The sequence below is a fragment of the Paramisgurnus dabryanus genome, chromosome 2 (genome assembly GCF_030506205.2).
Source record: "Paramisgurnus dabryanus chromosome 2, PD_genome_1.1, whole genome shotgun sequence".
Taxonomy (NCBI): Eukaryota; Metazoa; Chordata; class Actinopteri; order Cypriniformes; family Cobitidae; genus Paramisgurnus; species Paramisgurnus dabryanus.
The window spans coordinates 29444170-29462212 of NC_133338.1; the positions used below are offsets into that span (position 1 = coordinate 29444170).

General features: G+C 36.3%; 1 protein-coding gene across 2 annotated transcripts; it reads right to left on the reverse strand.

The window, feature by feature from the left end:
- Window positions 1–661: 661 nt before the first annotated feature.
- cars1 (cysteinyl-tRNA synthetase 1) lies at window positions 662–17520 on the reverse strand. Of its 2 annotated transcripts, XM_065267774.1 has the most exons (23): window positions 17379–17520; window positions 14444–14680; window positions 13783–13874; window positions 13306–13394; window positions 12876–12972; window positions 12691–12789; window positions 12028–12177; window positions 11627–11767; window positions 10334–10422; window positions 10102–10223; window positions 9543–9655; window positions 9275–9403; window positions 9057–9186; window positions 8827–8930; window positions 7593–7690; window positions 5495–5684; window positions 5188–5256; window positions 4935–5016; window positions 4680–4760; window positions 4502–4569; window positions 1742–1801; window positions 1573–1656; window positions 662–1416 (listed from the first exon to the last, which is right to left on the reverse strand). In XM_065267774.1, exons 1-23 carry the CDS (start codon window positions 17398–17400, stop codon window positions 1288–1290), a joined length of 2475 nt encoding a protein of 824 aa, XP_065123846.1. In that variant the 5' UTR covers window positions 17401–17520; the 3' UTR covers window positions 662–1287. The 2 variants fall into 2 exon arrangements, with proteins under 2 accessions (XP_065123846.1, XP_065123847.1); XM_065267775.1 differs by lacking the exon at window positions 14444–14680 and having other exon boundaries at window positions 17379–17514.
- Window positions 17521–18043: the final 523 nt, after the last annotated feature.

Sequence of the window (18043 nt, forward strand, 5' to 3'; positions counted from 1 at the left end):
AGCGTTTTACGTCAAAGCACCGCGAGAGCAATTCGGAAGGTTTTCAAATCTCTCAATTTCGCGGTACTTTAACGTCATACGCCGATCGGTCTGACAGATTTTTATGATGGGTCAGAGTGTGCTGTAGATATTTTTAGCATCACCTGTACCACGGTATATTGGTATTAGATGATAAAATTAGGGCACACAACTGTGCTAAAAGATTATTATATATACCATGTTGTTTCCGTGGTACCCCATAGTATAACCATGGCATGTTTTACTTGCTCCTCTTGCTCAAGTTTGCGTGAAAACTTAAACAAACTTACTTAGGGGCCTCAAAATGACATAAAATTATTTAAAATAAGACAAGCATTAAAGTAGGTCAAACTAAAATAAAGATATTTCTTAGTGTTTTGTTATTTTAAAAAACACAAACATATTTCCAATAAGACCAAGCTCTACAATATGCTACTTGCTAGAAATTGTAAATGGGGCCTCGAAGTGAAAAAGGTTGAGAACCTCTGCTTTAAATGTTAGTGGTTAGAAATGTGTCATTACGAGTGCAATAATTATAAGTCAATGGAAACAATCCTTATTTCGAAATATAGTGCATTAGAAACTAATTGATCACAGGACAAGGGACTTAAGAAATAGTTACTAGAGACAAACAATCACCATACATTAATCAAAATCCTTTTTTATTTTGATATCAAGGTTCTTATAAAGAGTATGTTAATAATAACAAAGACTGTTTCTCCTATGTGTGCCTCTTTTCCTTTTGTGGTAAAACTGCAAACCCCTTCATTGCAAGTCCCTTCATTCCTGTATAGTCTGAGATTTTGATTCGAATGGAATCAGTATTATCATTGACTTATTCCTAAACATCAGTGATGCTCACTTGTACATAGATTTGTTGTAGAAAGCAATTTTAAATCAATTTCAAAAACATTAAATATCATTTCTACATCAACAAGCCAAATAGTTTGTGCCCAAATTTAAAAAACAAATTTAGAAAAGTTTTGATATCCTCACATCTTTGTTCTCTGTGTGTAAAAAGCACACAATCTGAAGTCTGTACCCTTATTATTATAGTCATAAAATATCTATAATGCCACAATCGCAAAGCATTCAATGACACCCTTCTAATGATGATCAGAAGGAACTTTGCAAAGGTTTAGTGGCAAATTTGTATATGAGGTCCTTAAGTCTTGCTGCTTTTTAAACAAACACAAGAAGACAGGTTCACAACAGACATAACTGGCAGATCACGGGTAACATCAATGTGTGACTTAATGTGTCAAGTTTTCAGCTCCCGTTCTGGGTTGACTGGAGGTATTCATTGTACAGCTTCTCTTGAGCCTCATAAAGCTTGCGAAGCTTTTTGGTCAGTCCTTTACTGAGCTCCTTTCCCTCAGCATCATGTGTTGGGAAGCCCTGTATATGTAAGGATCATCAGGCATAGCATTAACATTTCTCACTGAATTATGAAAAATTCATAGATTTCTTGCACCTTTGGTTCCAAACATACTGTAATGTAAGCACACAAGAGTGTATACTGTGACACAGGAGACTTTAAATAGTTTGTATTACCGTTTCATCAAAACTGGAGTACTTGTCAGTTTCTGAACGGAACATTTCACTCGGTTTAACCTTCATTTTTGCCAGCTTTGCCATCTATCAAAAATGCACATATAAAAAAATCCATAATTAAAAACACTGAAGCATTAACAAGAATACACTGTGTAACTGCTCTCCTCACCTCTTGTTCTTGTTTTTTCCTGGCAGCCTCCTCTTTTTTCTTTTTCTTTTCTTCTTCCATCTTTAAACATACAACAAAGAATGAAATAATAATATTATGCACATGTTTGACATTGAAAGATGTATATTAACACAGCATAATCAAAAAATGACACTTTTTGGCAACTTTGCATGAATGATAGAACATGTGTGTTACACGTCTATTTTGACTGTCGACAACCTTAAATTTTTTAGGATGAGGACACCTTTGAACCAACAGGTAAATATCACGTTCTTTAAGTAAACACATTGACTGGTTTTACAGGATAATCGTGACTGATCTGCAGAATGTGTGTAAAGCTGATTATGTGCATACAAGGTGGTAACTCAAAGAAGGTAAAACAATAAACCAGGGCAACATGAGTACTGGCATTTTATTCTGAAGTACGTCTTTTATACCGACAAGTTGAAAAGGTTTAAATAAATTTTTAATGACCAGCTTTGCATCTGAAAGATTTCTTTTGTTATGCCTGAGATGCTAAGGAACCCCTTCCATTGACAAAAAAAAAAAACATATCACCTTACCATGGAGGGGAGATAACTGTAAGCTGACTAATCATCAGTGTTAACCTAATCCGTTTTACCAGCATAACTACAGCAGTAAGTGAACTGTGTAAGCAGTGTAAGACAAAATATGAACCAAATGCACAGAATTAATTAAGTAAAACATTTTGAGATCCTTAAAACCACATCAGTCTACCCATCCTAAAGGGCGTTTCATGCGTCAGCTGTGCGATGGTCAGAACTTTACTTCCGGTCTCTGTTTAATGCTCTGACTAGTTGCTAAACTGAACTCTGGAAAAAATGCCTTGTTGAAAATAACAAATGTTTTGGTTTTCTCAAGACGAGGGGAGACTCTGTATTTAAGGTTGTATACATTGGGCCCTATCTTGCACCCAGCGCAATTGACTTTGTCAGTGACGCATGTATCATTCGTATTTTGCAACGGCGCACAGCGGGTTTTTCCCTCCACAGACGCACGTCGACAAACTAGGGAATGAACTTGCGCTCCCTGGGCGTTTCAGCGCAAAAAAAGAGGCGTGTTCCGGCGCAAACCATCCCTGATGTTATTTTGCAGTTTCAAAAAACAATTGCGCCACTGACCAGAAAAAAAAAGTTTAAAGTCAGTGGCGCGTTGCGCGTTGTTCATTATACTATTTTAAGGGCGCATGCTTGACCATAATGTATAGCCTGCACAACGCGCACACACTTTGCATCTAATCTACACAGATGCAACAGTTGTTTTTGCAAATCATAAATTGTTACACTAAAAAATATTAATACACGAGATAAGGGGAATCATAGTGGTGAGCATTGTGGTGATAGTTTTTATTTATTGTGTGGCTGCGTTAAAAAATTCTCATGCAAATAACGATTAAAATATTTTCATAAGTTTGTTGTGTGGCTGTATTACGTTTATTTTATGTAAATAATAATTTAAATGTTTTCATAAGAAACCTTAATGTATATGAACTTGATTTGTTAGTCTACTTTGGGGTTTGACCTTGCGTTTCTTGGGTCCGATTTCAAAGCCCCCAAACCGTTTCAGCGGTGAGGGTGGACGCAGCGATGTCCTCTGCTGGCGTCAGGTCCTGAGGCAGATCCACCTACTGTTACATAGCGTGCCCGATTTATGCTGGCAAGCGTGGGATTCCCCCGTACAAGGACGTCGGTCTCCTCGGCTGTGAACCGCTCCTGGCGTGCGCCTGGTAAATCCGTCATAATAATAGCAACCCGCCACGGAACTTGCGCCCTTGCGTTTAAAGGGAATGTTGGATAGCGTTCTGATTGGTTTATTTGACGTTACGCCCAAACCACACCTATGAATAATGAACCTACTTCAGACCAACCCCTTATTGATTTGCGCCCGGCGCAAGAGTTATTTCTCACGCCGGGAAAATAGCAACAGCGCCCAAGATCCGCCCACAAACTCACTTGCGCGTTGCGCTTCGCACTTGCATTTCAGATCGTTAAAATAGGGCCCATTATGTAGTATTACACACTTCACACAGTAACGTTAGCTAAGTGTAGTTTTTGATACGCTTTAGCTATGATTTAGTGATGGGACGGTATGAAAATTTCATATTTCATGATAATGACCATAGTTATCACGATTATCAATATTATCATGGTTTTGTTAAAATGAAATGGAAATGTTCACAAAGAACCGAGTCTGATACACACACTGAAAACATTTTTTTATTTTTATTTATTTTTGAAAATCACAATTTAATATATAATGTCCCTGAAATTATTTCTGTGGTAAAAAAATAAATCTGTCTAATAAGTTTACTGTGAATGAATACAATACATGATCTCTTAAATGCCTTCTTGTGCAAAAAACTATGTTGCATGTGCGCGCCTGCATCAAACTGATTCTGGCTGGACAGGATTTACCGCAAGTTTTCAAAATCACTGTAATGTTGTGATAATTATGTAATGATAATTAAATTTTAAACGATAATACTAACCGTCAGGATATTTTATCGTGGTTAATTGTGAAACTGGTAATCGTCCCATCCCTTGTTGTTTGTTTAGCTTTTTATCAGAAATAAACTACTCTAAAAGGACTTTGTTGTTATTGATTTTTTTGGCTGAGTTTACCGGAAGTTACGTTTGTTCCACTAAAGCTGTTTGTTTATGTTGTTGAAACCTCCCATGTTCGCTGCTTTCTGCCTGTCTCCTATTGAAAATGAACTAGACACCTATAATTCTGTATTACCTTTTTCTTTTCCTCTTTCTCCTTCATAAGAGTATCTTTGTCCACCAGCTTCACCCCTGTGGGAAATCCTTAGAAAAACAAAACGCAATTTAAGAGATTTGTTTAAACCCTTCATATTACAAAGAGTTGATTTAACAAGTATATTAGGATATTAAAAGCAACTATTCTGTTTCTTTACCCTCCCGATCCTCCAGTCGGACACCCAGCTCAGGTAAAACGTCATCACGTAATACATCACAAAGCTGCAGCAATTCTGTCACTGAAAAACAAAAGCTTTCTAATGAATTCTCAAGTCAGTATTAAAAGTATACTCTGTATTGTATGCAAATGAATGTTGGAGGCACTGTTACAGTAGCATCTTTCAAAAAGAAACATATTGGTGTACAATAATAGCAAGAATAAATATTAAAAAAAAATGCACAGAAACATATACCTTTCTTCTCTCTTGCAATTTTTCTGACATCTTCCCTGAACTCTGAAAGCACTGACAAATAGGGCATGACTGTGCTCTCCAGCTAAAACAGCAATTAACAACAGATTAAGAGTCTATTCCGGAGGGAGACATCAAGTGTTTATGGAGGGCAACAATTCACAAAAAGCTCATGTCTTCATGAGCCTTGCTTTGTAACAGTGATCAACAATAAAACCTTTGATGAATCAAACATGATCTGATTGAAGTTACTTACATCAGCATTCTGGCCCGTTCCTCCAACAGGGAAGCCAATAGGCTCATTTCCCTCGATCGCTCCAAATGTCTGTCAGTAAGTGAGAAAACGGTGTGCATTCATTATTTCAGTAAGTGTCTCCACCTCTCATCTCATACAGATTTCATGAGAAAACATTTAGCTTTGATTTAGCATTTTGGCTAGAGAATTTTAGATAGGATGGAGTAGCAACAGTTTTCCTTTATTGACAAATGAACTGAAAAAGGTTTAACACAATTCTGTCTTTCAAACGACTATAATTTTTTTTAAATGACAGCTGGCACGCTACCTTAAGCATTTCGGTCAAGTATAGGGCAATGCTCTCTAGCAGCATACGGTTGGGCGGCAATTTTGAGCTCCTTTTGGCTGCCATATATGTGTTACTCTGACCAACCAGAGCCCTCATCTCCTCCAGAGCTGAACGGGTGTCGATGTTGTCACACAGCGCCTCATGTACTGATGCTTTTTTTTCATAGAAACTGTAAAAACATACAAACAGAACTATATTGAGTAACAAAGCTTTAACCATAAAACAGTGAATTTATTTTTAGGAAAAAAATTAATTATGTCTAAAGCTGCTTGCACACCGCCACCGACTAGTAATGGCAGAGCTGGAAACAGCTTTGTCAGCGCGCCCGCCATTTTTGGGCAAAAATGCCAACCAGACAACAGCACAGATACATCGAATGACAACTAAAGATTAAATTGCGAGAAAAGAACACAATTTCTGCAGTGGAAAAGCGATCAGTGTAATGGTACAAATCTTGCCTTTCATCGTTTTCTGTTAACTTTAACTGTTTTTTAGTGTAATAGTAAACTTAATTGCTTTAAGAAACTGCAAGTTCTAGCCACAGACACCATAATAATAATTTTTATTTATATATGACACCAAGTTAATGAGCTAATTAATATAATTTAATTTTAATACATTTTTGTATGTGTACCTTCTGCCTTAATTCACAAAACTTCTCAAATTAAGTCATCAGTACATTTTATGTCACCTCCTGTAAATGTTGTGTTGTCTTATATATGTTTTATGTTGTCAGTGGTGAAATCCAAACATTATTAGGGGGGGGCACAAACTAACGCAGGGTTAATTGTAACACAGCTACTTTACATATTTATACAAGGCCGAGCAATCTGTGCTTTTGGTGTTTTTCTCTTACTATTAGAAGATGATCTACTGTGAATTTGTGAAGTTTTGATGTGTTTTGATTAAGATATTAAACAAGAGTGTTTTGAAAGCATAAAAGTAAATTGCTTCATCTTTTGTTTTTTTCGATTTCTGAGTTGGGTGTGTAAGTCACCAAATCCAACCCTATATTATTTTATAAATGGTATTGTTACCTTAAACATAACAGCATTTTAAAACAAGTCTGCAACTCCTAGTAAATTATAGCTGGGATTAAAAACAGTTTTACACAGCGGGGTTATATGTAACACATCTTTACAACTAAGCCTCTAGTATAGAATGATAATGAAATGAAAACAATGTAAATACTATTCATCAAAATGATAACTGTTAATACAATATCAGGGGAAATAACTCACCCTTTCAAAAAAATCTATTTATATGCATTGATGCATAATACAAGGATGATTAGATGAAGAATCATGAATGGATGAATGTGTGGATATCTGTCCATTATAGGCAGATATATAAACAATATCCACCTTTAGTATATAGACAGAATTTGATTGAATTATTTGTGTTTAAACCAAATTTTCTAGCAGGTGTTACAACAAGCCCTCTGTTTGTTACAATGAACCCCACCTATGGGGTAAGTTGTAATGTTTGCACTCCTGTCGCTTTCGGTGTACGATAACGGTAGGTCCCACAAACAAAATTTTAAGTGTTCATTTGTAGCAGAGAAGTGTGTGTGTTGATTGTGTAAAAAATGATTAATCTTACTTAAATATTTTTGAATGATAGAGCCAAAGTCAAAAAGCATTAGGTTGTGCCCTTCTCTCCCCTACACATGTGAGATAGCTTAACGCCTACTTTATTGAGTATTTTCATTATATATATATATATATATATATGTAATCCATTAGGTATGATTGTACGTTTTAACACACTACAAACATAATGATCTTATAGAACATGATCCATCTATTGAAATCTGTGGAGGCTTGAACCCATTGTTCCTTATATCATGACTTAACAAACGGACAGTAGTGAAAACTAATGAGAGTGAAGCAGTGGGGCTCACATCATCCTTCTCTAGTCAGTTACTGCAGTGGATGGTTACTCATTTGTTTATAACTGCTACTAGGACAACCAGAATTAGAAAAGGCATCATAACCATCTTATTGAAAGAGACGGGTTAAACACAGCAACAAAATCGCTGGCGTTGTGCAGGCAGTTTAAGGAATTTTTGTGTCACCTCTTGTTTAGTTCGATCTCCTCAGTTTCCCATTTCTCAAACTGGCCGGTGATGTCAGTAGGGCTCCTGAGAATATCTTTCACATTCAGGAAGAATTCCTGTAAAACAAAAAAGATATTTACACATAAGAGAGACAGACAAAAACTGTCACATAGCACAAATTCTTTTAGTCTAAGACCCATTCCAGGTTACGTTTAGAAATCCCAGCTAAAAAAAAGAAAATAGAAAGGACATAATTTTATCTTGCAGCTCATACAAATGTAAAACAATGCATTGTGCTTACAAAGATTGTGACAGTTAGCAAAAGCTGGCATTTAAACATCATCTTTATTAAGCTCTACTGTAAGTCTATTCTTAAAATACTGAAGCTTTTTCTTAAAGGGATTGTTCACCCAAAAATGAAAATGTTGTCATAATTTACTCACCCTCATGTTGTTCTAAACCTGCATGAGTTTTTATTTATTTATTTTGATAAACACAAAAGAAGATATTTTGATAAATGATGGTAAGCACACAGGTGCCACAACCATTGACTTGACAAATATTTTGGAAGTACAGGTATAGAACAACATGAGGATGAGAAAATAATGACAGAATTTTCGTTTTTGGGTGAACTATTCGTTAACTAAATGTGTAACATTTTTATGGTTTAACAGCTTGTTCAGCTCATTAGTTTGCTTAATGTGAATTTAAGCAGATTTTTGGCATTTACTTCGGAACATCTAAACTTAGAGAGGTGTATAAAATCATTTTTTTAGCCACCTGAATTCAGTTAGGGGGATTGCTCTATTGTTGCATCAGTTTCTTGATTTTAACTCAAGTACAGCCTTTAGGAGGACACGGGTGTATCTTAAAACCCATGGTGTGTCTCATCAGATCCTAACCTAAAGTTCAGATGAGGCTGGTGGTCCGAACAAAACAGTGTGTGGGTCAATTACAGGTAACCTTCTCATACTTCCATGCTAATGGTTACCTGTGAGCTTCAGGCATATCTGGATCTCTGCCCACGTTATATTCCTTGGTGACAGAGTAATTGATAGGTGAAAAGAAGCGCAAGACAGAATTAATGTGCCTTGAAGGGCACACGCTATTCTCTGACCTTCCACATTCTTGTTGGAATCAAGATAAGCTCTCACAAGGATTCTTTATACTGTAACTGGCAGTTATTAAATTTGGACGAATTTTGGGTACTTTATGCATCACCTCTTCTGTCTGGTTTTTCTGGGTCACTCACATTTATAAACCTCTCATACTGGATGGCCGACTCCATAGTGTTGTTGGAGTAATCCAATGTATCTTTCCATGAATGCATTAGGAATGCCAAACGAAGCTGTCTTGCTAAAAATGAAACGGAACAAAAATGCACAAGGACAAAACTTTGACTACAGTACTTTAGTGGGAAAAATATAAATGTAAATGTCTACACACAAAGTGTATAGTTATTCTATTCTATAATACAAATACCTGTGTGCTTAGCCAGGGCATCTCTGATAGTGATGAAGTTCTTCAGAGATTTGGACATCTTGCATCCAGCGATAGTCAGGTGACCTGTGTGCAAGAAATACCGCACCCAGTGATCATTCTCAAAGTAAGCCTGCAGAGAAGAACAAACAATATTCATTATAGACAGGCAGATAAGGCTTTCCTACAACAGACCCTTAAAATCTTTGTGAATTTCCCACCTCAGACTGTGCCAACTCATTGTCATGATGAGGGAAACGCAGGTCAAATCCTCCTCCGTGGATATCCATAGACTCTCCCAATATAGATCCAGCCATGGCTGAACACTCAATATGCCATCCGGGTCTCCCCTTCGACAAACCAAGAATTACAACTTAAACACAGGGTTGCTAAACCTTCATCTGTGTGTGGTATGAAGGTAAAGAGTGTAAAATAATGTCTATGGTGTTTTAGTTGTAAACTAAACTGAAGTGGTGTGTAATTGCTCACTTTTCCCCATGGAGAGTCCCAGGATGGCTCTCCGGGCTTGGAGGCTTTCCACAGCGCAAAGTCATTCTGCGATCTCTTTTCACTGAGTCTGTCTGCTGAGATACTCAAGTCTCCTACAAAAAAAAGAAAAAATAATAATTCTCTCTTTAAAAGAATACATTTCTGTGTTGAAGCCATTATACGTCTATTCCTCATGCTGCGTTAAATATATAATTGTGGCTTATTATATCCACTGCTTAGATTATGACAGAACTACATGCATTATCTGGTATATCTGACCTATTAGCATGCATGAAGACAATTATAAATGTTAGAGCTGACATTACAATTATTCACAATATTTCACAAAAGACCACATAAAGAAATATTACCCGATTAAGAAGATTACATTGAAGTAAGACTTATTTTTAAAGAAGCTCTATATAATTTTGTTATGAGTGGATGCCATCAACCACACGCTGCCTTATTTCAACCGCTCACCTATACAGGTGCAGTGAATGTAATATATAGGACGGACACGTGTAGAAATAGCTGTAAGTTTGATTCCACTGAACTGTACCTTCTCCCTCTTGAAGAGCTTTTTGATCTCCAACAGCTTCTGGTACCAATTTGGCATAAGAGTGAGCAGGACAGGCATCAAACTTTGCACTGTCAAAATATACTGAACCATTTGACTCATATCTGGTAAGAGAAGACAGCCCAAAATAAACATGTGGACACATTCTGAAAAGCTTGTTTTCTATCTTGAAATATTAAACAGATCATGCAAAAGTTGACAGTTACACTCCTACCCGTAGCCGTTGTCCACAATCTTTTTGACAAATGCAACAATCTCTGGCACATACTCGCTGACCCGCGTTAGAACATCGGCGGGGAGGACCTGTCAATCAAACACTTGCTTTAAAGACCACAGGGGACTTTTTATATTTGAAGTCTAAAGATATTTTGTGCATTTCCGAGAAATGTATTGCTGAAACACATTACAAAGCTGCACCATTAAACAGTTTTTCCACATTTATGTGTTCAGGATTATTTGGACGGGCCAAAACGTGCTTGATGACGCACTGGAGCCACTGAGCATGGCTCCATCCATTCAGGTTCTAGCTGTAGACTGTAAAAAAAAGATGGATGACGCAACGCCGCTTCCTTCCATTGTAATGAAGTGAAGGTAAAATAAATGTTAGATATAAATCGGCGATGACATGTTACGCAAAAAATGTCAGTTTGGAGCCAGGGCATGCGCAGAAGGAATCGTCCGTGGAGCCCAGAGGTAGAGCGGCGCTATCAAACTTCCGCCCAGATGCTTGCACGCCCAATTCAACCACACCCCTTGAACGTCTCATTTGACTCGCTAGCTAAAATAAGGTAAGATAAATACAACTCATTTTGTCAGTGTGAAATAACACAGAAATCGAAGAATTATAGTTAGTTATATCGTCAATCTTCCCTCAAAGCTCCAGTCCGCTCAGAGAAGCTGTCAATCACAAATGTCAATCATAACGACACGCCCTGTTTCTATAGTCTATAGGACCAAAACCATATTTCAGAAAATTTTATTGGAAGTGTCATTTATTTTCTTATTTTGACCCGAGTCCCGTTCATTTGCATGGAGAGAGCAGGGTTTATGACTTGTACTGCATCCAGCCAACAGGGGGGCGATCAAAGAGCCAGCGATTTCATTTTTCAGGATGTACAGCTGAGGCACACCTCTAGTGTATTTGAAATTTGAGAGAGCCGTGTGAGTGGGCGTGGATTTTGATAACTTTTTTTCATAACTTATTTACTTGGCGTTTAATATCCTTTAAATTTGGCTGGGTGGTTAATAACACATTTTGCTGTGATGTGACAAACTCTGAACACATACTTGATATCATTTTACCCGGACTTTAAGGTGAAATGTCATGTAAAATGTCAATATATAAAGTTAATTACTTTTTTAATTTTTTTGAATATATTTTAAGTTTAAACACATTCATGTGCAATATTAAGGTGAAATGTCATGTAAAATTTTATTTAAACATACATTTCATGTCTTGCACATCATGATTCACTGTTAACCTCGACAGAAGCCAGACTTAACTTACATTCAGATCTTCCATGTCTTTATGAAACTCTCCCTCCCAATACTTCGGCAAAAGAGAGAAGATAGAATTTTCTGTCACTTGGCTCCCAAACTGAGAGTCCAACCATTCAGACAAAAGATCTTTGGCCTCCTCCAATAAGACCTAAAAAATAAATTCATGTAGACATATCCAAACAAAAATACTGTAAGAAACAGTTACAGTATGCAGTGGAACTTTACAATGAAACTTTACTATTAAATCTATTAAATGAATAAAAGAAATACATTTTTAGACAATTGACATTAAGAGACATAGTCGACTGATTTCTGTCTCTACATGAAGCTAAATGTTCAGATGGCCCTGATCAAACTAGGTCACACGAAGACCTTTTTAAACATACACAGACAGCAGGCATCATGTACCTCTGCCTTGTTCTGGATGGATTCGTCTGCACCCTTGCTCTGCACTGCCACCTGCAGGGGACTCAGGGCAGCATCCACTGCAGCATCCAGCCTCTCCAGCATCTGCTTTTTATCTGGGTCTGTAGTCTCAGCAAGCTTGACTTTAAAGGGCTAAACACAATACAACATTAATTACCTTAAAGCACTCAAAAAAACAGTCACTAATTGGCTGGAGTGTTTGAGGTCACTTTGTGGTTACATTGTGGCTGCTCAACAGGGCTGCTTAAATTATTTTAAGCCATTCATTTTCATTGGTTGATGGCACTTCTGCCAGTACTTTATTAGGCAGGTTATATAAATCTTTACCTTGCTAAAGTTCAGAAAGTTTGAGCCACACTGAGGCAGGGTACACACACACTGAGTAATGATGACTGATAATTTTGTAATGTAAAAGAAAAATTTTACTACTATTAATTTTTATTTTTAAAGCAATATCCTTTATTAACTAATTAATTTGGTAAATAGTTTCTTTTGAATTCCATAAAAGAAAACGCATCAAACAGGTTTGAAAAGATGAATACCGAAAGTGATGACATTTACGCAAACAATTCCAAAAATCCACGTTCTCATTACATGGGGATTCCAACAATTTCTTTGAAATTGAAAAAATACGATTTCACCCACTGTTCTGGCTGTTAACACATCCTGCAGTATCTGAGAGGCACTGGGCTTCTTTTGTGTGTATTGCTCCAATAGATGGTTCTGTCTCGCTCGTTTGATGATCTGAAAAGAAAAGGTCACAATAAACTTTATATATCTAGAAGTGATAAACCAATTTGAAAACTAAGAGACTCAGACTTTGTGCTTACCTTGTCATCAATATCTGTGATGTTCATACAGTAAAAGACGTCATATTTAAAATAATTCTTCAGTATTCTCCGGAGTATATCAAAAGATATGTAGGATCTGAAAGATAATGAAGAATGAATCATCATACTGTGAATCTTTATCTAAACAGATTCGAAAGGTATACAAGACAACCTTGTTGTTACATAGGCCTTGGATTTAAAACTATGTGTTCAATCTATCCTGAAGCCACAAATTTAGTACTTCATTGCCAAGTGATTTAATTTACACCCTGATGTACATACTGAATACACTAACAAATCCTGGATTGAATGCCTGAATGTCTGCTTCAGCCTTTTCATTGACTACTATAGTGTGTTAACTTTGTTCAGAGCAGCTGTGGTACATTGAAAACAAAGAGCTCAGATAAAGAAGACCGTGAATGGATGTTACCTGGCATGGCCCATGTGAGATGCATCATACACTGTGGGGCCGCAGCAGTACCACAGGACACGGTTTCCTTTCTGTGGTACAAACACCTCCTAATGCATAAAACAAGACAAATGATCATGAGACAGGCAGCACAAAGACATCTAGTATACAACTTTGATCAAGACTACTCATATTAGTAATAAAAAATCCTGTTACAACATTAATAATGCATATCTGAAATTATGTTACATCATTTACAACACTGACAATGCAACGGCAATGTAATGTGTTGTATGAGACAGAATTTATGCTTGTTTGGTTTCACTTTTATTTCAATCTTTGACATGGGCTTTTACTTAGTTAATTTTGAAAGATATTAGGGTTGTATATTCACAGAATGTGCTTTAAATTATGTAGGACGATTTTATGTAAATCACAAAAGTTTGGTTTTTGGTTACAGACAGGGTCACATATTACTCATATTATAATTTCTTATACCTTGGTTCGTGTGAGACTGTTATAGAGACGCAACTTTGAAACTCCTGTTCCTTCAGGGGGAGACCAAGGTGGCTGCACACGTTTTCCCCTAGCTGAAAGACAAAAGAAAGTTTTATTAATTAGTAATGACATCATCAAGTACAACATTAAGTCAGTGCTTCATATTTTCCATATTACAGTACTCCACCCTAAAACTATCAATAGAAATATGCATAACCATGAGTTAAGGGAATTTGCTGTGATTGCACACCTGCTGCAGGTGTATTAAAAGGCTTTTTTCTCACAGAAAACATATATAAATGAAGCTAACACATGCATGCATGCACACACACATGATGTGGGCACACACACAACCACTACCACCAACAACAACAAGCAAACCATTGGAATGTTCACTTTTAATAAAAGAGTCTTTAGTGTGGACACATCACCTGTATCTGGTTCTGTCTAAAACAAACTCTTGTGTTATGACTCTACATTTCCCTGTCAACACCTCAGCTTATGCAGTCTACAACCTACTCACATCCTTACACAGATGCAATAAGCACGTACACAACTAACTGAATTATGCATCACACACAAGAAACTGCAACGCAGCTGCAACCTATGTTCATGCACAACATGATGCTGACTACAAGGGGCAGAAATTCTGCCTACTCACTGCTGAATTCTGGGGTCTGGTCATTCATTTGGGGCTTCAGAGCGGCTATGTGTTTGTACCAGCGTAGGGCGTGGGTATGCCGCTCAGGCGGGGGCCCACAGAGAAGCGAAAAGGCTTCTGTGTCTGCCTGCGATGGCCTGTAGCCGGCCAGGTAACTGCGACTGCTCAAGTACTCATTCAAAGCATCAACTCTGCGAGTATCCTCACTTATGCGCAGTATGAAGCCATAATCAAAGGCTGGAGAAACAAAAGGGTATAGACACAAGCAAGAGGTGCAGACATTAGAAAAGAGAATTAAATCATTTAGGGGCCCTCGCCACATCCTACACATAACAAATTAATGTGATGCATCATGCAAACTTCTTTAACTGCATTCATTGAAACTTGACCTTAATTTATCAGCTTAAACACAAATGAATCCCAGAGAAATAAAGACTAACATTTAATTGCATAATTGTAAATGCCACAATTATAGTGAGTCACATGGATTAATATTGGGCAACTATATTAAAAAAAATGAAAACCACAACAGAGGACTTCAAATAATTTAAGATAATAACAAACAAGCATCAAAGTAAATCAAGATATTTCTTAGTGTTTGGTTATATCAAGTATCCTTTCTAGTTAAGCCCTGGTATGTTTTTATTGGGGGGGGGGGGTAGAAATGGGGAGCAGGATGCTTCAAATATTGTTGGGGGCCCTCAAGTCAAAACGTCCACTGCCCTAAAATGTTGATACAAAATATAAATATGTAAACACCTTTGGAAATGTATGTGTGTTGTGACATATCCAACAAAACATTCAACGAGGACTATGTATAACAAACAAACCTGAATAACACTCATTATTAAAAGACTGCTAAACAAAAACGTTATCTGTCATAATATCAACAATGACTGCGTTTACATGCAGCCAATAACCCGTTCAAATCCGGAATATTAGCAATAACCCGGTCGCGCACGTCCATGTAAACACCGGCAAAAACCCGAATATGCTCATATTCCTGTTTTTAAAATCCCGAATATTACCCCTGGGTTACCTCTTTTCTAACCCGAAACTTTGGTCATGTAAACGCGCATCGGGATATTCCCATCAAAAGGAACATTGATTTGTGTACTGCGCATGTTCTATTCGCAAGGAATCTTGGTCTTTTGAGTAGAGGAACTTCTTGTATGCGCCAAAAAAACCCGCAGGGAGTAGAGGTAAGCATGGCGAGAGAGATGCGCCACACTTTTAGAGCAAGGAGGAAACCAATTGCAACAACCGCGTTTTTCACGTTAAATTAATATATAGCTATTCTTGTTTTTCAAAGCATACATGTATAATAAAGGCCAAATAGATTGTCAATAGTTATGAAAGTAACTTGCTTTTTTTGTGTGAATTTGAATTCAAAATGTAATACTATGCTATTCATATTTCGTTAAATACAGTGAATGAATGAAAAAGTTAAAGATGACAGAATAACTGTAGCGTCGTCTGCATCTTGATTCAGTTTCTAAGATTAAAATTACTTTAATTTAACTGATCAACACAAATACAAAGCGGCATAACTGATTGCTTACCAGCATTAAAACCACTTAGAATAAAAACCTTTGGTTTTTTCTTTGTATACAGCGTCCGCTCCGTGGATAAGGATGTTGCAATAACGCCGGTGGCTTTAATATTAACTGACTGAATACTTATACCTGACATTTAGATATGAAAGTTTATCATCAACAGTACCTGCTTGAAACATTATAAACATTGATGATCATCTGCCGACTCGACTGTTTCTGCACGTTCTCAGTCCGCTTAATTAAAGGCTTTTCGTTCTATCCGCGTGAGGTAAATATTTTTGTTCTGTGCTTTTTTACTTGCATGTATTTCTACATATTTTCGGCCAAGTAACACTCAGGATATACTGTAAGTTATTATAGATAGCATATAAGCTTGTTCTGAAAGGATGACAATTATAAAAATTATCCATCCAGCTTAATTTAGCCAAAATAATGATTTATTCGTTTTCATACTTTATAGATGTTAATTTATCTACTAATATATTATTGAAAATGCCATAAATAAATATTCATTGCCTTCTGTAAGCTATTGCATTCGTTTTGTACATTTATAGGTGCATAAATACTGTCTAATTTTTAATTTCTTTAAGACACGGTTGTGTTCTGTATTTACCGATGCTCTGTAAATATGCACTTAAAAAACCTTCTTGTTAGAAAATCGTTCTTCAATTAATTTTTTTTTTTCAAAATATATTTAGCTGAAGGCTAGTATAGCTTGTTAATCTTTTTCTCATAAAAGGAAAGACATGTAACTTAGCCTACCCTGCTTCTACATCGGTGCAGCTTGTTCTGGATTTAAATAATAATTTTATTTTAGTAAATGAAGGCGGTAAAACCGCATTGCGCAATAGTGAGCCACGCAAAATCACCGCATTTACCTTTTAATCACAGTTTACATCGGGATATTGCCATTTCCATGTATACAGGGGTAACTCTCTCTGCTCACGCATGTAAACGGGTTATTCCGAATGTTTCAGAAACCCGAAACCCGACCTTAACCTGACCATAACCCGAATATTTACAGCATGTAAACGTAGTCAATGAGAGTCAGATCTGTTAAAGCTCAAATTATGTCATTCTCAATATGTCACTACAGCTTATGTCAAACCAGTGATCAGACACAACACAATGAAACAATATAATTTCCGGAACATCTATGTTTCTCACTTGAGCATGTTGCCATATGTAACATTTTATGCGTATCTTTGAGAATAATGGATCAGAAGAATAAATATTTAAAACATCCTGTAACAGCTGCAGGTCTGACAAGACCAGCAGTAATGAGCCACTTTAAACATGCCTAAGCGCGAAACATAAGTGGAAGACAACATTACTATAACATGGCAGGAGAACTCAGATAGGAAAAATAGAAAAGTTACCTTGATCTCCTGTGTTTGCCATTTTTCACTATCTGATGCAACAATAACGAGTCCGGAAGAGCTGATAGGAAATCACAATGAAAGACAGGACACGCAGAAAATCAATGCGCCAGTGATGTTTACTGATCTATAGATCATTTACAAGCATTCAGTTTCTTTCTTATGAGCTGCAGATCTTATGTTCTCATACGCCGGATGCGCGATTTCAGAATAACACTTCCGGTTACATATAAAACTCACAAATTTCAAAATAAAAGATTATTTCCTGTTACACATTTTTAATAATACAACTAATAATACTACTGATACATAATAAATAGTTAAAGTAGTTATTAATTATGAACTATAAACTAGATTTCATGAATAATTTCATTATTAGGGAAATATTCATTATTATAACTGGCAAGGTATAATTTAAAGGGAGGTATTACCATAGGGTATTACATTAAATATGGAAAGGCTAAATTATTCTGGCCTATGACTTCGTAATCTTTTCCCATACCTTTATTTTATTTTATTTTATTTTATTTTATTTTATTTTATTTTATATTATTTTATTTTATTTTATTTTATTTATTTTATTTATTTTATTTATTTTATTTTATTTTATTTTATTTTATTTTATTTTATTTTATTTATTTTATTTTATTTTATTTATTTCCCAT

Excerpts from the sequence above, each read along its gene's own strand:
- cars1 (XM_065267774.1), bottom strand. The coding sequence starts at position 17,400 with ATGGCAAACACAGGAGATCAAG. Across the intron at positions 14,681-17,378 it reads GGCAAACACAGGAGATCAAG|CCTTTGATTATGGCTTCATA; the intron begins GTAACTTTTCTA and ends TTGTTTCTCCAG. Across the intron at positions 1,417-1,572 it reads ACTCCAGTTTTGATGAAACG|GGCTTCCCAACACATGATGC; the intron begins GTAATACAAACT and ends TTACATATACAG.